Here is a 27,349-nt window from a genome sequence, read left to right as displayed (position 1 = left end):
CTGCCCAATATAATTATGTTAATTATGTAAATTTGTGAGGTGTTATACCTACATAAAAATTATGAATATTAACTGTTTTAAATGTGGCCAATAAAAGAACAGGCGTCCAAGTTTCCACTTCTACTTTTCTCTCACTAAATAGTCCATAAAAAGTAGACAAAGGCTCGACACGAGGGCAGATGATGTTATTGGACCATAAATGCCATCTGATATTGAAGACAATACCAAAGAGTTATAAAATTGAATGATGTAATTTAAGAAGCCCTCTCAGATGGGGAAAGTGAAAATTTTGGATTATATGGCTTAAGGTTTTTTCTGAAGCATAGAATGTCATCATTATAAAGAAACCTTCAGTCATTGATACTAAATCCATTTATTTTAATTTTCTTCAATATATCATTAATGTAAGGGGTTATTGATTAATGTGTTAATCAAATCACAACAATCAATGAAATTTTTGATTAATAGTAACAGTGCATCGCATAGCCAATGGCAATGTAGGTGTGGCTTCCATCACTTCGAGCATAACCGTAGAAACCATAAAACAATGAAGAGGAGAAGATTACAACAAACAAGAAAAAGCGTGCCAAGTTTGGCCTGGCCGAATCCCATATACCCTCCACCATGTATCGCATTTGTCGAGTTCTTTTCCCGGTAGCTCTTTTTAGGTAAACAAAGAATAAAACAAGGATTGCTATGTTATTGGAGCTATATTTGCATGTTGGAGACCATAGTGGAAGTCATTGTGTAAAATATCAGCCAATTCGAATAAGAATTACTCCCTATAGGGGCTCAAGCAGTATAAAAGAGAGAGATCGGTTTATATGGGAGCTGTAACCGATCCACACCATATTTGACACGTATATTGAAGGTCATGGAAGAAGCCGTTGTACAAAATTTCAGCCAAATCGGATAATAATTGCACCCTCTAGAGGCTCAAGAAGTCAAGACCCCAGATCGGTTTATATGACAGCTATATCAAGTTATGGACCGATTTGAACCATACTTAGTACAGTTGTTGCAAGTCATAACGAAACACGTCATGCCAAATTTCAGCAAAATCCGATAGGTATTGCGCCCTCTAGAGCTCAAGACGTAAAATAGGTAGATCGGTGTATAAGGGAGCTGTATCAGGCTATTGACCGATTCGGACCATATTTGACACGTATGTTGAAAGTCATGGAAGAAGCTATTGTAAAAAATTTCAGCCAAATCGGATAATAATTGTGCCCTCTAGAGGCTCAAGAAGTCAAGACTCCAGATCGGTTTATATGACAGCTATATCAAGTTATGGACCGATTTGAACCATACTTAGTACAGTTGTTGGAAGTCATAACCAAACACGTCATGCCAAATTTCAGCCAAATACGATAGAAATTGTGCCCTCTAGAGGCTCAAGAAGTAAAATAGGCAGAACGGTATATATGAGAGCTGTATCAGGCCATTGACCGATTCGAACCATATTTGACACGTATGTTGAAGGTCATTAAAGACGCCGTTGTACAAATTTCTGCCAAATCGGATAATAATTGCGCCCTATAGAGGCTCAAGAAGTCAAGACCCAGATCGGTTTATATGACAGCTATATCAGGTTATGGACCGATTTCCACCATACTTAGCACAGTTCTTGGACGTCATAGCAGAACACTTCATGCTAAATTTCACCCAAATCGGATAAGAATTGCGTCGGTTTATATGACAGCTATATCAAAATATGGACCGATATGGCCTATTTATAATCCCAGCCGACCTACACTAATAAGCAGTATTTGTGCTAGTTTTACTCCTTCGAAAGTTAGCGTGCTTTCGACATACAGACGGACGGACATTCCTAGATCGACATAAAATTTCATGACGATCAAGAACATATATACTTTATGGGGTGTTAGACGAATATTTCGAGGAGTTACAAACAGAATGACGAAATTAGTATACCCCCAACCTATGGTGGAGAGTATAAAAATAGTTTGTAATTTATTATACCCTCCACCATAGGATGGGGGTATACTAATTTCGTCATTCTGTTTGTAACTCCTCGAAATATTCATCTAAGACCCCATAAAGTATATATGTTCTTGATCGTCATAACATTTTAAGTCGATTTAGCTATGTCCGTCCGTCAATCTGTCGAAAGCACGCTACCTTTCGAAGGAGTAAAGCTAGCCGCTTGAAACTTTGTACAAATACTTTATATTAGAGTAGGTCGGTTGGATTGTACATGGTCCAAATCAGTCCATGCTGTCATATAAACCGATCTTAGGTCTTGACTTCTTGAGCCTCTAGAGGGCGCAATTCTCGTCCGATTTGGCTGAAAATTTGCACAAGGTGTTTTTTTTTGATATTCAACAACTGTGCTAAGTATGGTTGAAATCGATTCATAACCTGATATAGCTGTCACATAAAATGATCTGGGGTCTTGACTTCTTGAGCCACTAGAGGGCGCAATTCCTATTCGATTTCGCTAAAATTTTGCATGAGATGTTTTGTTATGACTTCCAAACACTGTGCTGAATATGGTTCAAATCGGTCTATAACCTGATATAGGTGCCATATAAACCGATCTTGATTTTTGACTTCTTGAGCCGCTAGAGGGCGCAATTCTTATCCGATTTGGCTGTAATTAAGCATGAGATGTTTCCGATCGTCTGTCTATCGAAAGCACGCTAACTTTCCAAGGAGTAAAACTATCAGCTTGAAATTTTGCACAAATACTTCTTATAAGTGTAGGTCGGTTGGGATTGTAAATGAGTCAAATCGGTCCATGTTTTGATATAGCTGTCATACAAACGGATCTTGGATCTTGATTTCTTGAGCCACTAGAGGGCGCAATTCCTATTCGATTTGGCTGAAATTTTGCATAATATGTTTTATTATGATTTCCAACAACTGCGGCCCATAACCTGATATAGCTGCCATATAAACCGATCTGGGATCTTGACTTCTTGATCCTCTAGAGGGCGTAATTATTTTTGGATTTAGCTGACATTATGTACAACGGCCTCTCCCATGACCTCCAACGTACGTGTCAAATGAGGTCCGAATCGATCTATAGCCTGATACAGCTCCCATATAAACCGATCTCCTTATTTTACAATACTTCTCTAGCCTCTAGAGGGCGCAATTCTATAGTCTATAGTCTCTTTACTCACGCCAACGAGTTGTAAGTAATAAATTTCTAATTAAAACCAGATCCTCCTCAATATGAAATTTAATACGAAAAGCTTGGGACATAAATTCTTTTTCAAATAAAAAATTCCATTGTACATAAATATAAAAGAAACTAACCATTCATACATTAAGAATAATAAATAAACTGTAAATAATATTTTTTCATGGCAATCGGCAAATATTTTTCATCTATTTAAAAATTTCATTCATTCATTTAAAGAAAATTTTTCATAACCCCAATTGCAGCAGCTTTTGAAACCCCATATGCTGTGCTGACCTGTTTTCAAATTCCTCAAATATTCTGTTGATCAAGAAATTGTATACATTTGCCGCATTGCGAAACACCAATGTAGGATCATATCCCACATCATTGGATCATTGCAAAAAAATATAATGTTAGTGTTTTTTAATTGATTGCAACGAGGAAGTTTCACGCTTTCAATTATTACAGCTGCTGATGTTTAAACGGCAGCTGCAATAGAAAAAAAAATTGAAAAATTGCAATGCAATTTCCATATGAGTTTCTGGGTTCCAAACCCCACAAGCAAAGAGTCATAAATTTTTATATAACAAATTTGCAAAAACAAAATGAAAATAAAATTTGTTGTACAAAATCGTAAGGGAAGAGCCATTAAAAACACTTGTCTAAGCAAACGATAAATAATCTCTAAAGATTCTTGAGGCTGAAAATAGATCAACATTTTATGGGCCAAAAAAATGCCTTCATATTTTACAAAAAAAAAATTATTATCGGGTCTAAAAAAATTCTGCACCCACTAATATGATAAACGATGAGCACACTCAAATATTTTAGAGATTTTGTGCAAGATAAGAAATTTTGTAAGCAGCATTTTAGCAAGAGCACAGGATCTAAATTGCATTACATTTTACAAGTAAAAGCGTGCTAAATTCGGCTGGGCCGAAACTTGGAAATCCACCACCATGTATTTTATTTATGCAAACTAAATTTTATTGACACAGATAACATGCTGAGGATATGGAAAGAACATTTTACCCAACTGCTAGTGTCCGATGTCGGCGGCAAAGAGGACACCGCAGAACCAATCCCTGTTGATGGTATAGAATATTTACCTCCTAGTCAGAATGAGGTCCAAGTAGCAGTAACCCGACTAAAGAACAACAAGGCAGCAGGAGCCTACGGGTTACCCGCTGAACTATTTAAGACCGGAGGCGACACACTGATAAGGCGTATGCATCAGATATTCACACACACTGCCAAATCCTGGAAAAGACCCGAGAAGGACAAATCAACATCTACCATCTCTTTGTTGACTGCAAAGCCGCCTTCGATACTTCTTTACGTTCAAAGGTATTTTAAGCCATGTCTGAGTTTGGTATCCCTGCAACATTAAAAAGACTCTGCAGGATGACATTTGCTGATACGCGTTCCTCAGTAAGAATAGGAAAGAATCTCTCCGAACCATTAAATACCAAACGAGGTTTCAGGCAAGGCGACAGCCTATCGTGTGATCTCTTTAATATCCTGCTGGAGAAGATTATACGAGATGCAGATGTGAATAGATATGGCACACCAATCACAAGAGAACACACGCCAGTCGCCTATGCCGACGACATCGATATCATAGATCGGTCACCGGAAGTAGAAACTGCAGCCTTTGAAAGAATCGTAGAGAGTCAGTGAAAAAGGGGTCTGGCAGTAAATGGAGATAAGACGAAATTGATGGTTTCAACTCCCAAAAAATCTTGCACAATTGAGCAGATAAAGAAAATGGAGAAAGTTGGGAACCACAACTTTGAGACAGTCAGTAACTCTATTTACCGCAGCACCACCGTAACCGTAACGAATGACACCAGTTTTGAGATTAAGCGAAGAATAATACTGGCAAACAGATGCTACTTTGGACTAAGTAAGCAGTTAAGAAACAAGGCCACCTCTCGACAGACGAAGACTACACTTTACAAGACACTGATACTAACCGTGCTGTTATATGGTTCTGAAGCATGAGTACTTGTGAATGCAAATGAGGCAATACTTGGAGTGTTTGAGAGAAAGATTCTTCGTAAAATATATGGACCAGTTTGAGTTAACGGAGAATATAGGCGACGTATGAACCACGAGCTGTATGACGACGATAGCATCAAAATACAACGGCTGCGTTGACTAGGTCATATTGTCAGAATGGATGAAGAAGCTCCAGCAAAGAAGTCTTTTAAAGGCAAACACGGTGGTACACGCAAACCGGGAAGACCAAAAGCCCGATGGAAAGATCAAGTTGTGGGAGACATCTCGAAACTTGGTGTCAGAGATTTTACAATGAGCGCAGAAGATTGAGGCGCTTGGAACGCTATTCTACATTCGGCACGTGGAACAAATATTCTGTCATAGCCAATTAAAGTAAAGTAAGAGTTGTGTTAGGCTCCTCGATATACTTCTGCAATATGGCTAAGATCGAACCAGATTTGGATATAGTTGCCATACAGACCGATCTCTCGATTTAATATCTTGACCCCATAAAAGGCGCATTAATAATCCGATTTCACTGAAATTTGACACAGTGACTTATGTTTGGCTTTTCGCCATCCGTGTCGTTTATGGTTCAGATCGGTCTATTTTTAGATATAGCTACTAAACTTTTTATAAACTTGTTATACATAATTGAACAAGGACTTGTGTTTATGAGTATTTGATCCACACCGGAACATATTTCGATATAGCTGCTATGGGGCATAAGGTATGAATTTTTCACCCTGATTTTGACAAAAGGTGGTACCCGAAGTGGTGGGTATTCAAAGTTCGGCCCGTCCGAACTTAACGCCTTTTTACTTGTTAACTTTCCTAAATTTCAGCCAAATCTGACAAAAATTGCGGCTTATAAAGACTCAAGAAGTCAAACCGTCAGATCGGCTTATGAGGGAGCTATACAAGGCTATTAACTGATTTTAACACTACTTAATACAGTTGTTAAAAGTCTTAACAGAACACCATTTCCAAAATTTAAGCCAAATCGGAAAAAATTGTGGCTTGTAAGGACTCAAGAAGTCAAATTGGTAGATCGGTGTGAATGGAAGCTATAACAGGTTATGGACCGATTTAGACCGTACTTGGCATAGTAGTTGAAAATCTTAGCAGAACACTTTGTGCAAAATTTCAGCCAAATCGGACATAAATTGCGGCTTGTAAGGGCTCAAAAAGTAAAATCGGGAGATCGGTTTATATGGGAGCTATAACATGTTATGGATTGATTTGAACCGTTCTTGGCACAGTTATTGGTAGTCATAACGGAACTCCACTTGCAAACAAACAAATCGGACAGAAATTGCGGCTTCCAGCGGCTCAAGAAGTCAAATCGGGAGATCGGTTTATATGGGAGCTATATCACGTAATGGACCGATTTGAACTGGTCTTGGCATAGTTGTTGGAAGTCATAACAGAACATCGCGTGCAACATTTGAGCCAAATAGAACAAAAATTTCGGCTTCCTGGGGTTCAAGAAGTCAATTCGGAAGATCGGTTTTTGCATAGTTGTTGAAAGTCATAACAGAACAACGCGTGCAAAATTTGAGCCCAATCGGACAGAAATTGCGGCTTCCAGCGGCTCAAAAAGTCAAATTGGGAGATCGGTTTTTAATGGGAGCTATATCAGGTTTTTCACCGATTTGGACTGTACTTAGCTCCGTTGTTGGGAGTCATAACAGAATACTATCTGCAAAATTTCAACCAATTCGAATGAAAATTGAGGCTTCCATGGGCTCAAGAAGTCAAATCGGGAGATCCGTTTATATGGGAGCTATATCAGGTACTTGACCGATTTGGACCGTACTTGGCACAGTTATTGGAAGTTATAACAGAACATTATTTGCAAAATTTCAGCCCAATCGGATGAAAATTGTGGCTTTCATTCGCTCAAGAAGTCAAATCGGCAGATCGGTTTATATGGGAGCTATATCCAAATCTGAACCGATATGGCCCATTTGCAATCTCCAATGACTGACATCAATATTAAGTATTTGTGCAAAATTTCAAGCAGCTAACTCTACGCGTTCGACCGCCATCGTGATTTCGACATTGTTGGATCACTTGATCTTCAGCAAAAAATTCTATTTTTGTTTTAAACAACCAAATCCTAAGGAAATAAATTTCGAAAAGATCACCCTGCTTAGCCTGAAATTAAAGGAATATGACCTGATTTCAGGCGATTTAAAATGTGTCACATAAATCAAAAATAACAAGCAAAACAAAAAAAAAATTCAAATTTGGTCGCTCGGCTATATATGAGCGCTTTTATTTTGGATTTGGTTTCCCATAGAACTAACGAAAAAATACAATTTTTATCGATCTATAGAAGAAATTGGCAAAATTTTCCCAAATTTTTGTTAGCTGTCCTCTATTTCTCTGGCGTTTGTAATGCAAATATGTTCATTAGCTTTCTATTTTGGTCTAATCAATAAATTGATTCTTGACCTAGCAGAATGCTTGAGTTCAGAATTTCCCCATAGTCTGGCGGGCATTCGCTTCCTAAAAAAACATCTGCTTTCTTTTTTGTCGAGTGTAGGAGTTGGAAAAAAATGATAATTTACAGCAGAAAGTAAGACCAAGAACTAAAAATATTTTAGGAAATCATCGAAAATGGAGTGTGACTATGTGAGGAGCCAAAGAAGCAACATCAACATGGCACCATTGCCATCACAATGCCAGCAGGCTGAAGATGGCAAAAGGCTATGATGGGCCGGTCGCAAACGATAAGACTAGGCCAAATGAAAAAGTGTTGCACAGAACGCTCGCATACGATGATGATGATGCAGTGGCATTCTTTTCGTGTAGTAGAATGTTGTAAGATGGTCGTACTCGTAATTTATGAAAGATTTCATAAATATCGGACAATTAGTAGTTCGACTTTGAAATCTAGCATTTTCTTCTTCGCTTTCAATTATTCACTTGAATTTAATCGCATGGCCATTGGATGCATGATTTCGAGTGTGCGAGTGTCTTTAGAGGATGTTAGTAGGCCTCTTTCAAAATTCAAGCACCAAAGAGGTTTGTTTGTCTACCAAATACGAATTAATTGAAATGTTTCAATTTCAATTTGATTTTGTAAATAATTGCAATTGTAAGAATTTTTCTGTGTTTAACGCAAAGCTACAGAGGAATGTTATTTTCTGACCTAGCAAAGTGTGTAGAAAACAAGTGAATTATTGAATTAGACGTTGGCTGTGGAAAGACAACTTTTTTTCTAATCGCCTCAGAACATCTCTAGTCATTCGAACATTCGTTCATTTATTATTTTGTGCTTCGTTTGAAACATTGTAATTACATTTGAAATATTATTATTGCGAGACTGCGAAGAGGCGCATAAATATGGGGTACTCCATGACTACTCAAAGGCTTAAGGTTTTACAATCCTGCACGAAATCGGAACAATTTATTTGTAACACACAGAAAGAAGAAGGGTGGATAGATCCATTGGCAAGTATATCGATAACATCGGTGCACTGAAAGAAACTGGCATTTATTACACTGTGGAAAACAACATAAAATAACGGGTAAAACTGGATCAGCGTTTAAAAGTAATCCATCAAGAGGTCCCCCTCTTTCTCCCATCAGTACACTTTTCAACAAGAAAAAAGGCGTTAAGTTCGGCCGGACCGAACTTTGAATACCCACCACCTCGGGTATATATGTAAACCACCAAAATCCGGTGAAAAATGCATACCTTATGCCCCATAGCAGCTATATCGAAATATGTTCCGTTTTGGACCAAATACTAATAAGTACAAGTCATTGTTCAATTGGTCTTGTTAGTATCTATATCTTAAAATAAACCGATCTGAACCATATACGACACGAAGTCGAAAAGCCTAACATAAGTCCCTGTGTCAAATTTCAGTGAAGTCGGATTATACATGCGCCTTTTATGGACCCAAGACCTTAAATCGAGATATCGGTCCATATGGCAGCTACATCCAAATCTGAACCGATTTGGGCCAAGTTGCAGAAAAATGTCTAAAAACCTTACACAGCTCACTGTCCCAAATTTCAGCAAAAACGGATAATAAATTTGGCTTTTATGAGCCTAATACCCTAAATCGGATAATCGGTCTATATGGCAGCTATATCCAAATCTGGACCGATCTGGGCCAAATTGACGAAGAATGTGGAGGAGCTAAACATAACTCACTGTCCCAAATTTCGGCGACATCCTACAATAAATGCGCCTTTTATGGGCCCAAAAACTTAAATCGAGAGATCGGTCTATATGGCAGCTATATCCAAATCTGAACCGATCGGGGCCAAATTGAAGAAATATTTTGAAGGGCTCAACACAACTAACTGTCCTAAATTTCACCAAAATGGGATAATAAATGTGGCTTTTATGGATCTAGACCCTAAATCAGCGGATCGGTCTATATCGCAGCTATATCCAAATGTGGACGGATCTGGGCCAAATTAAAGGAGGATTTCGAAGGGCCTAACACAACTCACCGTCCCAAATTTTGGCGACATCGGATAATAAATGCGCCTTTTATGGGCCCAAAACCTTAAATCGAGAGATCGGACTATATGGCAGCTATATTCAAATCTGGACCGATCTGCGCCAAAATAAAGAAGGATGTCGAAGGGCCTAACACAACTCACTGTCCCAAATGTTGGCTAAATCGAACAATAAATGCGCCTTTTATGGGCGCAAGACCTAAATAGAGAGATCGGTCTATATAGCAGCTATATTCAAATCTGCACCGATCTGAGCCAAATTAAGGATTAATTTTTCGGTATCGGAAAGGGGGACGTACCCTCCCCCTTATGCCAAAAACACAGCCCAAAATCAAAAGTGGACCGATCGGAACAATATAGGTATCAAATGAATGGTATTGGAGAGTAGAATACGAATATGGTTTTTTAAAATTTGAGTCTAAGTACCCATCGGGCCGCCCCAACCCCAAAACTCCCCCAAACAGACATATTGGACGCTCATTTCAATATGGGGCTCAAATGAAAGGTATTCGAGAGTAGATTTCGAATCTGGCTTACAAAATCAGACCGATGTATAGGGGGTCATGCCACCCCTCAAAAACGCCATTAGACCCATTATGACTATATGATACATGGCCGAACCGATTTTCTTAAAATTTTCATAGATTGTGTACGTTTATCTGGAAGGAAACATAGGCTATATAATTTTTAGATATCGGGTGGAGGCGCACCCTTCCCCTAACCCCAAAAACGCCACCCATATCCGAAAGGGGGCACTTTAAGGGTATCAAATTAAAGGTATTGCAGACCAGAACACGAATATGGTATTAAAATTTGGGTTCAAGTAACCAGCGGGGCCACCCTCTCCTCCAACCTCAAAACTCCCCTAAACTGATATGTTCGAAGTTCATGTCAAAATGGGACTCAAATGAAAAGTAGTAGGCAGTAGATTACAAATATGACATAAAACATAAGGTCCAAGTAATGGAAGGTCGCCCACCCCCAAATCGGCTTATTAGCCAACTATGGTTATATGGCACTCAATTGAAAGATATTAGGGAGTAGTTTACGAATATGACATTAAAATTTGCGTCTAGGTGGCGCTTTTCCTGCTTAAGATACGTCAAATTGGTTATTTGACGCATTATGACAATATGGGACTCAAATGAAAGGTATTTGAGTGTTTTAGGGTACGCCCTAAAGCACCCCCAAACTGAACATAATTTCCGTTGGAAATAATAATCGAATTCGATATCTATTTTCAGTAAAAAGTGCCGGTGGCCGCCCCAGCTCCAAAACACCCTCCAAACGGTTCATATTTACCGGCCTTGGCAATATGGGGCTCAAATTAAAGGGATTTGGAAGTGCAGCACGTTGGGAGGGTGCCATCCCTCCTCTAATGACAACATTACCCTAAGAAAGAACATTTCCACCAGGAACCGAGAAGGGACAAATTCTCACACATAAATGGCTGCTTTCCGATTCAAGTTTAAACTCAATGATAAGGGACCTTTTTTTATAGCCGAGCCCGAACGGCGTCCCGCAGTACGACACCTCTTTGGGGGAACATTAAGAGGTGATAAACACTGCTTTGTTCGATGTTCTCGCCAGGATTCGAACGCGTTTAGCGTCATAGGTTACAATGGCACGAATTCGATATCCGCATTTAGGGCGAAGTGTCCCCACCCTAAAAAGATATTAGAGAGTTAAAGAAGGCGCAGAGGAGCGGGCAAGGTTCGCCTAATAGTTAATACAGATAAATAGTTATGCAGATTTCCATATTTGTTTTATCAGAAAACAGCAGCTTGATAACAGCAAGCAGACAGACAGATCGACAAATTTTTTGACTACCATTGTCACCATCTATTCGAAAAAATCTAAAGGGTATTTATAAAGTAAATCATGGAATACCCCATATACTAGTTTGTAGCATAAATTTATAGTATTTGAAATCAGATGTTTTTTCAGACAGATGGATGGACGGACAGCCAGACAGCTAGACAGATGAATGGCTAGCTGATCGCATCAAAAACTAAATGGTAGGTAAAATATAAGAAAAAATACCCATTGCGTATTTCATGGTTCTGGTCTGTTTCATGTCTTTCATTGAGAGGCGATTTAAAATAGTCGGTGAGTGCATACTTCCAACATATGCAGATGATGACGACTTCAATGATTTGTCTAAAATGTCAAACAAAGCAAAACACTACAAATGATTAGAGATGTGAAGTTCATTGCAGGAGGTCTTATCAGCAAAAAAAAACTATAGATTTTATATAAGCAAATATTGACATTGCTATAAGGTAATGAAATCGCTGGCCATGCCATTTCATTCTGATTTTTCTTCTTTCATTGGAAATTCAATGACTACGTCAGTTTTTTTTATAAAACCATAGGAACATACTATAAAGACATGGAATGTTTTTTTGCATAAATAAACACAAACATCTCTATCAAAACACACAATCAAGCAGCACATCGTCAAATGAATTTGCAATAATTTACTCTATGTTGTGACTGTTCTGCCCCCCATGTACTTTATGGGTGGTAGGTGGGAAGGTGGGTAGGTGGGTGTTTGGTTGGCTTTATTTAATAGTTTTGGTCACTTTTTATTAACATCAGATGTGATGTGAACGAATTTTAACAAATGCTGCGCTAAGCAAATGAATGAAAAATTGCAAATGCTTGAAGGTAAAGTGCAAAATAATGTAATTAACAAATTAATAGAAAACAATTAACACACTTCTATCTATATATAGATGGCTAAATATAAAAGAGCCTAACTCAGTTTTTACCAAACGGGCGTTTTTTTCTACATTCTGGAAGACAAATGTCAGATGCACCTACTCTCACTGCAGATGGATATAATTGCAAGCAACAAAGTTATAATGATTTTTATATAAAAGGCCTATGTCCAGTTTTCTCCTTCACCTTTAAGGTAACAAAACATTGAGTTAGGCCCTTTTTATATTAAGCCATCGATATCTAAATATAAAATTATAATACTTATTGGTCTTTTTAGTAGCTATTGGGTTGCCCAAAAAGTAATTGCGGATTTTTTAAAAGAAAGTAAATGCATTTTTAATAAAACTTAGAATGAACTTTAATCAAATATACTTTTTTTACACTTTTTTTTTAAAGCAAGCTAAAAGTAACAGCTGATAACTGACAGAAGAAAGAATGCAATTACAGAGTCACAAGCTGTGAAAAAATTTGTCAACGCCGACTATATAAAAAATCCGCAATTAATTTTTGGGCAACCCAATATATCTAAAAATAAACCGATCTGAACCATATACGACACGGATGATGAAAAGCCTAACATAAGTCACTTTTATGGGACCAAGACCTTAAATCGAGATATCGGTCTACATGGCAGCTATATCCAAATCTGGACCGATTTTGGTCAAGTTGCAGAAAAATTTAGAAGAGCCTTACACAACGCACTGTCCCAAATCTCAGCGATTTCGGACAATATATGCGCCTTTTATGGCCCCAAAACCTAAAACTCAGAGATCGGTCTATATGGCAGCTATATCGAAATCTGAACCAATCAGGGCCAAATTGAAGAAAGACGTCGAAGGGTCTAACACAACTCACTGTATCAAATTTCAGCGATATCGGACAATGAATGCGCCTTTTATAACCTCAAAACCTAAAACCGAGAGATCGGTCTATATGGCAGCTATATCCAAATCTGAACCGATCTAGGCCAAATTGAGGAAGGATGTTGAAGGGTCTAACACATTTCACTGTCTCAAATTTCAGCAAAATTGGGTAAAAAATTAGGCTTTTATGGGCCTAAGACCCTAAATTGGAGGATCGGTCTATATGGCAGCTATATCCGAATATGTACCGATCTGAGCCAAATTGACGAATGATGTCGAATGGCCTAACACAACTCACTGTCTAAAATTTCATCAAAATCGGATAATAAATGTGGCTTTTATGGGCCTAAGACCCTAAAACGCAGGATCGGTCTATATGGCAGCTATATCCAAATCTGAACTTATCTGGTCCAAATTGATGAATGATGTTGAAGGGCCTAACACAACTCACTGTCTAAAATTTCAGCAAAATCGGATGATAAAAGGGGCTTTTATATGCCTAAGACCCTAAATCGGAGGATCGGTCTATATGGCAGCTACATCCAAATCTGGACCGATCTGAGCCAAATTGGCGTAGGATGTGGAACGGCCTAACACAATTCACTGTCCCAAATTTCAGTAAAATCGGATAATAAATGTGGCTTTTATGGGCCTAAGACCCTAAATCGGCGGATCGGTCTATATGGGGGCTATATCTTCGAACTTAACCTGCCTATGGACAAAAAAAATCTATGCAAAGTTTCAGCTCAATATCTCTATTTTTAAAGACTGTAGCGTGATTTAAACAGACAGACGGGCGGACATGTCTAGATCGTCTTAGATTTTTACGCTGATCAAGAATATATATACTTTATAGGGTCGGTAATGGATATTTCGAATGGATATCCTTCGGTGGTGGTATAAAAAAAATGGGGTACCGATCTGGACAATATGGGACTTTAATGAAAGGTATTTGAGAGTATATACGAATATGCTATTAAAAATTAGGTCCAAGCACCTAGGGGCCGTCCCATTGCATTACCGCCCCAAAAGTGCGGCCCATAATCAGAAGTGGACCGATCGGGACAATGTGGGACCAAAAATGAAAGGTTTGTAGGAGTAAAATACTAATGTGATATTAAAAATTAGGTTCAAGTACCTAGATGGCCTCCCCGATTCCAAACCCTGCAAAAGTACCTCCCAAAATCATATGATACCCCCATTTCAGAAATTCAAAATGGGGGTATCATACTTGGAGCATCATAAGAGAAGTCACTGTGCAAAATTTTAGCATAATCGAATAAGAATTGCGCCCTCTAGACGCTCAAAAACATAATTGGTAGATCGGTTTATATGTAAACTATAGGCACGAATTTAGCCAATTTACAATCTCAAGCGACCTCTGTAGGGGGAGTGCGGACCTTCCCCCTTACTGTTATTTTCTGAAACGCCAGATCTCGAAGGTAGATGGTGAAATTCAAACGAAATTTTGTTTGTACTCTTTTAGTATACTGAAAACAAAAATTCGGTATCCAAATTTGGCCGAAAACTTACAAACAGGATATATGGTCCAATAATGACATTATGGGATACAAAAGAAAGGTATTTGAGAGTAGAAAACGAATTTGATATCCAATTTTTGATCAAAGTGTTATGGGGGCCACCACACCCCGAAAACCTTCCCAAACCGGACTTATTTACCGTCTATCGCAATATGGGGCTTAAATGAAAGGTCTTGGAAGTAGAGCATGAATCTGATATCAACTTTCGGGACCTAGTGTCTAAGGGACGCCCCCAAAATCGCCAATACACGACTACTGCACAAACACACAAGAACTTCGTGAGCCAAGGTACTTAGAAGCGAAAAGTTTCTGTAGGAACAATGTCTACATGCCCAAGTTATAGCTTCTCCATGGGGAAGTATGAGCTTTTGGTCATTTGTAAAATGAGTAAAGGGCAACTCATCGACTATCCCGACTTTAGTTAAAGATGACTGACCTGGTTGATAAGGCTAACCTATTAGCTGAAATTCTTCTAGCCGGAAAGCAATCGAAGGCGTATTTGGTTTGATGCCCCAGATATTCTTGCCTACACGAGGGGTTAAAAGAAAATTCTTCTAGCCGGAAAGCAATCGAAGACGTATTTGGTTTGATGCACCAGATATTCTTGCGAACACGAGGGGTTAAAAGGGTTCTTGGAGATCTCGGCTTAAAAACATCCCCCGGCCCGCATGGCATATCAGCACTTGTCCTGACTAAGTGTTCTTCGACGTTTGTTCGTCCTTTACGCAACCTATTCAACCTTGCTTACCGTGAGGAAGTTTTCCCTACGTCTTAGGAGGTTGCGAGCGTTCAGCCGATCCCACACAGGGCGAGGCGAACAATACTACAAATTACCGAGCATTTGTGATATGCTCCGCACTTAAATCAACATCTTGTGAGATATTTAAAGGCTAACGATGTTTTAACAGACCGGCAATATGGGTTCCGCCGAAATCGCTCCACGGTAGATCTGATGCCTTTTCTGTCGAAACGTTGGGATCGCTCCATCCACCCATTTGGTGAGAGTAAGGTAGTGGCTCTAGATATATCCAAGCCATTTCATAGGGTTTGGCACTGTGCACTTTTACCAAGCTTGTCGCTTATGGGATTTCATCGAGATCGCACCATACGACTTGTTATGCATGGGTTCTCATCCATTGAATATAATTTGACCGCAGGTGGAGCACAAGGCTCTGTTCTTTCTCCCTTATATTTTCTCATTTTCATTGACAAACGTTTGAATCAAACTTCGAATCCGATCTACTCATTTGCAGATAAAACCAGCCTCTGCCATTCATTTGCCATTGTCATCAAGAAATTGTGGACAAGAGGCGGATTTGCTGAGCATCTCGAAGTGGGGTCGAATGAACATCTACTCTGTTCATTCGACTCCACTTAATACACGTAAGACATGGTGTTGTTTCTTGTCATAAATACATATCTCTCCTCAAAAAGACATCTAACATCAGCAACACACAAAGCCACAACTTATTATCCACAATCCCATGGCAGCCGGTTGTTCGTACCGGATTGACCCGACGAATTCCTTCATCGGCAAGGGCTGCCGCCTCAGTGTACCACACACTGACGCTACAACAACAACAACTTGTTATCCAGACAATCTTTGATTATCATGTTCTTACCATTACTGCCCTATACGAAAAAATTTACTAAAAAGACCCAACGCTTTATTCGAAAGGCATGCTTCTTACATTGCACTGCTCACTAATTAGTAAGTAGGTGAAAGCATGTAATCTTTTAGTTGCATAACAATCTGATGAGGCCCCTGCAAAGGTCGAAATCGCAATCATTATAGCCTGCCCAAAACATTTTGCACACCACAAATGGCGAGACTCTTTAAACGGCCTTTTCGTTTTGTTTTTCTATTGGAAATAGAAACAAAAACGCATTGGTCTAAGTTGGAAGAAAGTGCAATAAAAATTTTTTTTTCAAATTTCTAAAATTTTTTTTTAATTTTTTATTTTAAAAATTATATTAGTGGACTAATTAAAAAAAATTTATTAAGTCAAAGATTGAGTTTATTTTATAACCAGGAATTAGTGCATAAATGGTATTTTTATGTGTGAGTTAACCATCTAGGATCCTGAAAATGTTTACATCAACTGGTAAAAATCTTTATTTGTTCAAGTGGATTTTTTTTTTAATTCTGTTGTTGTAGCAACATTTGCAAGTGGAGGTAGCGATCCTCGCCCAGCTCCTATAGGTGACCAAGCTCGTTCCGATCCATGGGACCGATCTCCGTGGCAACAAGATGGCCATTGATTATTTAAAGGCTCCAATACCTCGCCGTGTCATATAGAGCTTCATCCGGTGCCTCGCAGCCTCTTACTGAGACTCTCCACGCTGATTGTCCGCGACTGCAACTGCAGCTACTCCGTTTGAAACATTCCAATACCAGCAACCTGTGGACGCCTGGTGGCTCCCAGCTAAGCTTCTCGTGATAACAATGAACATCCCACCGATCAGAGCTTAAAGTTTCAGACCGTGTGGTGCTCATAGATATCCCGTGCCGGGAATTTTTTTGTCTCATTCCACTGTGCAAAGTATTTAATTGTGACACATATTTTTAACAGATTTTTTCTTTCACATTTTAAACAACTAAAAACCGTTTTCCACTTAGCCCTACCTTATTTTTCCTAAAAATAAATAATAATAAAATATTAGTTAACCCTTTTTGCATTCCACCATGCCATATGATATAAATTTTTCTATGCGGTTTTATGCTCACAAGTTATCACATATGCCATGATAAATACATTTTGTGGCTAGGCTATAAAAAAAACAACAACAACAACAACAAATTCAGATGTATTCAAAATTTTTAATTAATGACTGCTGCCACGAATCTGGCTAATGATGCAGAACATCAAACAGACATTAACTTCTACTAAAAAAGTCTATTTGAAAACATTTTCATTAAAATCATTTAAATGTGAACAAAAAGTGAACATAAACACCCAGACGCAAAATCTGTGAAAAGTTTTATGACTAAGGTTAACATAATAAGCCAATGGGTTAAATGATCCACACTCAGTGTGCCAAAAATTTTCACTTATGGTAGGTTAATCCATTCCAAAGGAAAAACAAAAGATTTGCACATATATGACCCCATATGAAAGCAACATTTGAATAAAATATGCATTTTTATAGAAGCCATTATAAAAACTTAATCTAATTTTTATGAAATTTTTTTATAATTTTTTTTTTTTGTTTATTTTCTAGCTCTGCAGCACTTTTGTTTGCTATCTCTCACCTTCCCTCGTTGACCCGATGGCTTGTGAAGATAGTTCCCATGCACCTGAGCTTGTGAAATTCGCTTACATGCTTTTCGACTTCAGTTACATTTGATTGAAACGGAAATCGGAAGCCAGCAGCCGCAAATAACATGAACTGGCAGTTCTATTGGACATTATTGGCTTTAATGCAGATGTTTCTTTTAAGTGAGGTAAGTTCAGCCTTCTAAACAAACAAAACTAAAACTACCATAGAATGGAGGTATACAAATTTCGTAATTCCGTTTGTAACACCTCGAGATATTCGTCTAAGACCCCCCATATGTACGAGAATTATTGGTCGTCATGATATTTTAATCCATGTCCGCCGATCTAGCCATGTCCGTCGATCTAGCCATGTCTGTCGATCTAGTCATGTCCGTCCGTCCGTCTGTCTGTCGAAAGCACGCTTACTTTCCAAGGAGTAAAGCTAGGCGCTTGAAATTTTGCACAAATACTTCTCATTGGTGTTGATGGGTTTGTAAATGGGCCATATCGGTCCATAACCTGATATAGCTGTCATATAAACTTATCTTGGATCTGAAATTCTTGAGCCACTAGAGGGTCTAATTCCTATCCAATTTGGCTGAAATTTTGCAAGAGGTGTTATGTTATGACTTTCAATAACTGTGCTAAATATGGTTTAACACGGTCCATAACCTGATATTGATGCCATATAAACCGATCTAGGGTCTTAACTCCACAGCCACTAGAGGGCGCAATTCTCTTCCGATTTGGCTGAAGTTTTACATGAGACGTTTTATTCTGACTTTCAACAATTGTGCCAAATATGATTAAAATCGGTCCATAACCTGCTACAGCTACCATATAAATCGATCTTGGGTCTTGACTTCTTGAGCCAATAGGGGGCGCCATTCTTATCCGAATTAGATGAAATTTTGCATGAAGTGTTCTGTTATGACATACAAAACCTATGCTAAGTATGGTTCAAATCGGTCTATAACCTGATATAGCTGCCATACAAACCGATCTTGGATCTTGATTTCTTGAGCCACTAGAGGGCGCAATTCTCTTCCGATTTGGCTGAAGTTTTACATGAGGTGTTTTATTTTGACTTTCAACAATTGTGCCAAATATGATTAAAATCGGTCCATAACCTCTTACAGCTGTCATATAAACCCATCTTGGGTCTTGACTTCTTGAGCCACTAGAGGGCGCAGTTCTCTTCCGATTTGGCTGAAGTTTTACATGAGGTGATTTATTTTGATTTTCAACAACTGTGCCTAATATGATTAAAATCGGTCCATTACCTGATACAGCTACCATATAAACCGATCTGGAATCTTTACTTCTTCGCCTCTAGAGGGCGCAATTTTTATCCGATTTGGCTGACATCTTGCATGAAGTGTTCTATTATTGTTATTACTTCCAATCCGATTTGGCTGAAGTTTTACATGAGGTGTTTTATTTTGACTTTCAATAATTGTGCCAAATATGATTAAAATCGGCCGGTACCTGATACAGCTATCATATAAACAGATCTTGGAACTTGATTTCTTGAGCCACTAGAGGGCGCAATTTTTATCCGATTTGGCTGATATTTTCCATACTTAGTGTTCTGTTATAACTTGCAACAAGTGTAGTAAGCGGGCACATAAACCTATCTGGAATCTTGACTTCTTAGGCCTCTAGAGGGCGCAATTTTTATCCGATTTGGCTGAAATTTTGCTCCCTCTAGAGGCCTATATCAGGTTATGTACCATTTGAATCGTACTTAGCAAAGTTTTTGGCAGTCATAACAAAACAATATGACTGCCAAAAACTGTGCTAAGTACGGTTCAAATGGTACATAACCTGATACAGGCCTCTAGAGGGAGCAATTCTTATTCGATTTGTACAAATTTTGTACAACGGCTTCTACCATGCCCTTCTATATATGTGTCCAATATGCTCTGAATCGACCTATAGCCTGATAAACCGTTCTTCCATGTAAACCGTTCTCCCGATCATGCTTCTTGAGCCCCTACAAGGCGCAAATCTTATCCGAATGGACTGAAATATTACCCAATGACTTCTACCACGGTCTTCAACATTCAATTCATTTATGGCCTGAATCTGACTATAAATTGACATAGCTCCAATAGCATAACAATTCTTATCCATTATTCTTTGTTTGCCTAAAAAGAGATACCACGCAAAGAACTCGACAAATACGGTTCATGGTGGGTATATAAGATTCGGCCCGGCCGAACTTAGTACTCTCTTACGTGGTATCGTTCTATAGTTGAACTCGTGGCATATTTGAGCTCACTACCATTAACGGATGTTTAAGATAGCTACCCAGGTGACACCGCGGGGAGGTTTGTGTCCACCCATGAGATGAAGGAAGACCAAGATAAGCCCGAATTTTGCCAAATTAAAACCAATTAGAACAATTGCTTGGTTTCCAACATCCCCAAGTCACCCGTATAACTTGATGAACCTCTAACATATTTGATAAAGCCATTCAAAGAGCTTGTCATATGCGATGCAGATTCGGCACGGCCGAACTTAACTTATTCTTACTTATTTTATTTTATTTAATTCAAAAATACCTTAATATATTCTAAGACAAATAAAATTCCCCAGAAAGCAGTCCCATACTTCATTAAAAATTTTAATCTAGCAAAAACTGTAAATTTTGAAGAAAAAAATATTCCTCCCGACTATTTTTATGAAAACGATGATTGCAAATTTCATGATGTCTGTCAGTTGAGAGTCGCTACAAAAAAAAAAAAAAATACTAAACAAACATCCATTTCTTTTTTGACTATAAATATCATTAAGTCGCTATAATACATTATGTTGTGAAGACAACTTTCATGATGCATTTAATTGTCGGCATTTCCATTTGGTAATCTCAAACTTCACAGCCGTCTGGAAGTTTAACCGAACAAAAAGCAAAAATCAACAAAGAACAAAACGTTGCAGAAGGTTGCCTCTGCGGTTGATCTCAACATTGGCCTGGCCATTAACCATTCTGCAACATTCGATCGTGTGTGGTGTGGTTTGGTGAAGTTCTGCTCTTTTTGTTGTTCTCTGATTGTGGTGGTTTGATGGTTTTTAGTCGTAAAAATTTTATATTTTTATTTTTGCTAATCTGTGGTACAATTTATTGGATAAAGATTTTAGTTGTCAGTTGTCTGTTTCTTTACTTAATACACGAGAAATCTGCAAATTAATGCATTAAAAGTGTCATGACATGGAGAGTACACCCGAGGAAAAATTGGTTAATTTGGGAACTCAAACCTTAGGATATCAAGAAAGTAGACAAAAAATAGTTGGAGGATATTCAAAAAGCAGTTGGAGAATAATACATCAATATAAATCAAGTTTTAATGACTTTTTATAGCCACCATATTCCGTTTGCAACACACCGAAATATCCATTCCCGACCCTACAAAGTATATATATATTCTTGATCAGCGTAAAAATCTAAGACGATCTAGGCAAGTCCGTCCGTCTATCTGTTGAAATCACGCTACAGTCTTTCAAAATAGAGATATTGAGCTGAAACTTTTCACAGATTCTTTTTTTGTCCATTAGCAGGTTAAGTTCGAAGATGGGCTATATCGGACTATATCTCGATATAGCCCCCATATACACCGATCCGCCGATTTAGGGTCTTAGGCCTATAAAATCCACATTTATTATCCGATTTTGCTGAAATTTTGGACAGTGCGTTGTATTAGGCCCCTCGACATTCTTCTTCAGTTTGGCTCAGGTCAGTTCAGATTGGGATATAGCTGCCATATAGACCGATCTCTCGATTTATGGCCTTGGGCCCATAAAAGCCGCATTTATTGTCCGATGTCGCCGAAATTTCGGACAGTGAGTTGTGTTAGGCCCCTCGACATCCTTCTTTAATTTGGCCCAGATCCTTTCAGATTGGGATATAGCTGCCATATAGACCGATCTGTCGATTTATGGTCTTGGACCCATAAAAGCCGCATTTATTGTCCGATATCGCCGAAATATGGGACAGTGAGTTGTGTTAGGCCCTTCGACAGCCCTCTTTAATTTGGCCCAGATCGTTTCAGATTGGGATATAGCTGTCATATAGACCGATCTCTTGATTTAATGTCTTGGCCGCATAGAAGACGCATTTATGGTCCGATTTTGCCAAAATTTGGGACAGTGAATTGTATTAAGCCCTTCGAGAACTTTCTTGAATTTGGCTCAGATCGGTCCAGATTTGGATATGGCTGCCATATAGACCGATCTCTCGATTTAAGGTTTTTGGACCATAAAAGGCTCATTTATTGTCTGATGTCGCCGAAATTTGGGACAGTGAGTTGTGTAAGGCCCCTCGATATCCCTCTTTAATTTGATAGCTGCTATATAGACCGATCTCCCGATTTAAAGTCTGCAAATGCAAATGTTGCCCATGAACATTCCACTAAGCAACAGGGGCAAACTTCTCACATATCAATGAGTGCAGTCCGATTCAAGTTAAAGCTCAATGATAACGGGGCCTCCTTTTTATAGCCGATTCCAAACGGCGTGCCGCAGTGCGACACCTCTTTGGAGAGAAGTTTTACATGGCATAGTACTTCACAAATGTTGCCAGCATTAGGAGGGTAAAACCACCGCTGAAAAATATTTTCTGTTGATCTCGCTAGGATTCGAACCCAGGCGTTCAGCGTCATAGGCGGACATGCAAACCTCTGCGCTACGGTAGCCTCCTCCGATTTAAAGTCTTTGGCCCCATAAAAGGCGAATTTATAATCCGATTTCGCTGAAATTTGAATTTAGGCCCATATAAGCCACATTTTTTAACCGATTTTGCTGAAATTTGGGCCAGTGAACATCCTTCAATAATTTTGCCCCGTTCGGTCCAGATTTGAATATAGCTGCGATATAAACCGATCTCACGATTTTGCTTCTTGAGCCCCTACAATGACTTCCAATACCATAACAGTTCTTATTCATTATTATTTGTTTGCCTAAAAAGAGATGCCGCTCAAAGAATATAAGATTCGGCCCGAACGAACTTAGCACGCTCTAGAACTGCGCCCTCTAGAAGCTCAAGAAGTCATGATCCAAGATGACAGCTATATCAGGTTGTGAACCGATTTGAACCATACCAAGCATAGTTGTTGGAAGTAATACCAAAACACCACGTGCAAAATTTCAATCAAATCAGACGAAAATTGCGCCCCCTAGAGGCTGAAGAAGTCAAAACCCAAGATCGGTTTATATGGCAGCTATACCAGGATGTGAACCGATTTGAACCATACTCAGCATAGTTGTTGGAAGTGATAGCAAAACACAACGTGCAAAATTTCAATCAAATCGGACGAAATTTGCGCCCCCTACAGGCTCAAGAAGTCAAGACCTAAGATCGGTTTATATGGCAGCTATATCAAAACATGGACCGATTTGACCCATTTACAATCTCAACCGACCTACACTAATAAGAAGTATTTGTGCAAAATTTCAAGCGGCTAGCTTTACTCCTTGGAAAGCTTGCGTGCTTTCGACAGACGGACGGAGGGACGGACGGAGGGACGGACGGACGGAGGGACGGACGGACGGACGGACGGAGGGACGGACGGACGGAGGGACGGACGGAGGGACGGACGGAGGGACGGACGGAGGGACGGACGGAGGGACGGACGGAGGGACGGACGGAGGGACGGACGGAGGGACGGACGGAGGGACGGACGGAGGGACGGACGGAGGGACGGACGGAGGGACGGACGGAGGGACGGACGGAGGGACGGACGGAGGGACGGACGGAGGGACGGACGGAGGGACGGACGGAGGGACGGACGGAGGGACGGACGGAGGGACGGACGGAGGGACGGACGGAGGGACGGACGGAGGGACGGACGGAGGGACGGACGGAGGGACGGACGGAGGGACGGACGGAGGGACGGACGGAGGGACGGACGGAGGGACGGACGGAGGGACGGACGGAGGGACGGACGGAGGGACGGACGGAGGGACGGACGGAGGGACGGACGGAGGGACGGACGGAGGGACGGACGGAGGGACGGACGGAGGGACGGACGGAGGGACGGACGGAGGGACGGACGGAGGGACGGACGGAGGGACGGACGGAGGGACGGACGGAGGGACGGACGGAGGGACGGACGGAGGGACGGACGGAGGGACGGACGGAGGGACGGACGGAGGGACGGACGGAGGGACGGACGGAGGGACGGACGGAGGGACGGACGGAGGGACGGACGGAGGGACGGACGGAAGGACGGAGGGACGGACGGAGGGACGGACAGACGGACGGACATGGCTAGATCGACTTAAAATGTCATTAGGATCAAGAATATATATACTTTACAGGGTCTTAGACGCATATTTGTAGGTTTTACAAACAGAATGACGAAATTAGTATATCCCCATCCTATGTCGGAGGGTATAAAAAAACTTAACGTCTATAAGCCAAAAAGTCATATCGTTGTAAATGCCTTTCTCTCGTTGCCTCCACTACTTATGCAATAATCTTCCGCTAATTAGCTGTTGAAGTTTATTTTGTTACAATTATTTGCTCGAGTGTAACACCCTGTCTGCCCTGTCACTGCGGTTATGTGACAAAACCACAGAGGCATCATTTAAATTTGTGACAGATGTCTGAAGGTAAGACAAACCGCTACATTAATATTTAAGTACATACAAATCTTTTACAAACCAAAAACAGTCACCATAGTCAGACAGTTTGCCAGTCTGTCAGCCAGCCAGCCAGTCGGCCATCGAAACCCCTCTCTCTTTGAAACACACCCAATAAAACAAACACAAAATTTAGACAAAAGACAGACGGACAAATAGCAAACGAAACATGAAAAATGTCCACGAAAAATGTCTCCGTGTTGTCAAAGTTTTCTGTCACAAATGTATAAAATTTCACTGTTTTCTCTTTCCTGCCTACATTTCTCATTTTTTTTTATAGAAGATTGTAAAAGGGTGTTTGGATGCCAGAGCATATGGTAATGGCGAGAAATCATATACAAGAAGTGTTGCCGATTAAAGGGATTTTTCTAAAAGTTTCAATAAAACTTCCACAAAATTTTAAATAAAAATTACATATGATAAAAATTTACTGTGAAAAAATTTTTTTTTATAAAAAATCAATCAAATTTACAATGAAAATCAAATTTCGATAAAGACTTTTTATGAAAATAAATTTTTTTTTGCAATTTTCCAATATATTATATTTTACTTAATTTTTATACCTTAGGATGAGGGTATACTAATTTCGTCATTCTGTTTGTAATTCCTCGAAATATTCGTCCAAGACCCCATAAAGTATATATATTCTCGATCGTCATGACATTTTAAGTCGATATAGCCATGTTCTGTTCGTCGAAAGCACGCTAAATTTCGAACGAGTAAAGCTAAGTACTTGAAATATTGCATGTTATAAGTGTGGGTCAGTTGGGATTGTAAATGGGTCATATAGGTCCGTGTTTTGATATAGCTCTCATATAAACCGATCTGGGATCTTGACTTCTTGAGCCATAGAGGGTGCAATTCTCATCCGATCAGTCTGAAATTGTGCACAAGGTGTATTGTTATGATTTCCAAAAACAGTGCAAAGTATGGTTGAAATAGGTCGAAATCCTGATATATATATGGGGTATTGACTTCTTGAGCCACCAGAGGGCGCAAGTTTTATCCGATTCGGCCGAAATTTAGCATGCGGTGTTTCCTAATGATTTCCAACAACTATGTCAAATATGGTTCTAATCGGTCCATGTTTTGATATAGCTGCCATATAATCCGATCTGGGACCTTGACTTCTTGAGCCTCTAGAGGGCGCAATTATTATTCGATTTGGCTGAATTTTTGTACAACGATGTCTCTCATCACCTTCAACATACGTGTCAAATATGGTATGAATCGGTCTACAGCCTGATATAGCTCCCATATAAACCGATCTCCCAATTTTACTCCTTGAACCTCTAAAGCACACAATTCTTATTCGAATTAGCTTTTATTTTTTTTTTAATTTTACACAATGACTTCTACTATAGTCTCCAACATTCAATTCGATTATGGTACGAATCGTACCATAACTTGTTATAGCTCCTATAGCATAGCAATTATTTTCTTTAATCTTTTGTTGGCCTAACAAGTAAAAAGGCGTTAAGTTCGGCCGGGCCAACGGGCAACAACGGACATATTGCAGAAGCATGTCAATAAGGCTTAAATCACCCAAATTTCGGCGACATCGGACAATAAATGGGCCTTTTTGGGTCCAAAACCTTAAATAGAGGGATCGGTCTATATGGCAGCTATATCGAAATCTTATCCGATCTGGGCCAAATTGAAGAAAGATGTCGAAGGGCCTAACACAACTTACTGCCCCAAATTTCAGCAAAATCGGATAATAAATGTGGCTTTTATGGGCCTAAGACCCTAAATTGGAGGATCAGTCTATATCAAGATATAGTCCGAGATAGCCCACCTTCGAACATAACCTTTTTATGGACAAAAAAGAATATGTGCAAAGTTTCAGCTCAATATCTCTATTTTTAAAGACTGTAGCGTGATTTCAATAGACAGACGGACAGAAGTACGGACATGTCTATATCGTCTTAGATTTTAACGCTGATCAAGAATATATATACTTTATATGGTCGCAAATGGATATTTCGATATGTTGCAAACGGAATGACAAAATCAATATGCCCCCATCCTTCGGTGGTGGGTATAAAAAGAGATACCGTGAAAAGAACTCGAAAAATGCGATCCATGGTGGAGGAAATATAAGATTCGGCACGGCCGAACATAGCACGATTTTACTTAGGTGTTTTTATTTGTATACCTACCAACGAAGGATGGGGGTATATTAATTTTGTCATTCCGTTTGCAACACATCGAAATATTCATATCCGACCCTATAAAGTACATATATTCTTGGTCGTCGTAAAAATCTTAAGCGATCTAGCCATATCCGTCCGTCTGTCCGTCCGTCTGTCCATCAGTCTGTCCGTCAGTCTGTCCGTCAGTCTGTCCATCAGTCTGTCCGTCAGTCTGTCCATCAGTCTGTCCATCAGTCTGTCCATCAGTCTGTCCATCAGTCTGTCCATCAGTCTGTCCGTCAGTCTGTCCGTCAGTCTGTCTGTCAGTCTGTCCGTCAGTCTGTCCATCAGTCTGTCCGTCAGTCTGTTCGTCAGTCTGTCCGTCAGTCTGTCCGTCAGTCTGTCCGTCAGTCTGTCCATCAGTCTGTCCGTCAGTCTGTCCGTCAGTCTGTCCGTCAGTCTGTTCATCAGTCTGTCCATCAATCTGTCCATCAGTCTGTCCGTCAGTCTGTCCGTCAGTCTGTCCGTCAGTCTGTCCATCAGT

General features: G+C 39.7%; 1 protein-coding gene across 2 annotated transcripts in view; it reads left to right on the top strand.

Moving 5' to 3' along the window:
* Positions 1-27,349, top strand: part of LOC106094434 (uncharacterized) — a 142,389-nt gene that overhangs the window by 77,400 nt on the left and 37,640 nt on the right. For both annotated transcript variants that reach the window (XM_059364909.1, XM_059364939.1), the window contains exon 2: positions 17,991-18,213. In XM_059364909.1, coding sequence (XP_059220892.1) covers positions 18,154-18,213 — 60 coding nt within the window. In that variant the 5' untranslated portion in view covers positions 17,991-18,153. The remainder of the gene's footprint in view (positions 1-17,990; positions 18,214-27,349) is intronic.

Source organism: Stomoxys calcitrans, chromosome 1 (assembly GCF_963082655.1).
Source record: "Stomoxys calcitrans chromosome 1, idStoCalc2.1, whole genome shotgun sequence".
Classification (NCBI taxonomy): domain Eukaryota; kingdom Metazoa; phylum Arthropoda; class Insecta; order Diptera; family Muscidae; genus Stomoxys; species Stomoxys calcitrans.
Note: the sequence above shows the minus strand (reverse complement) of the source record. Positions and strands in the feature narration are given on the sequence as shown.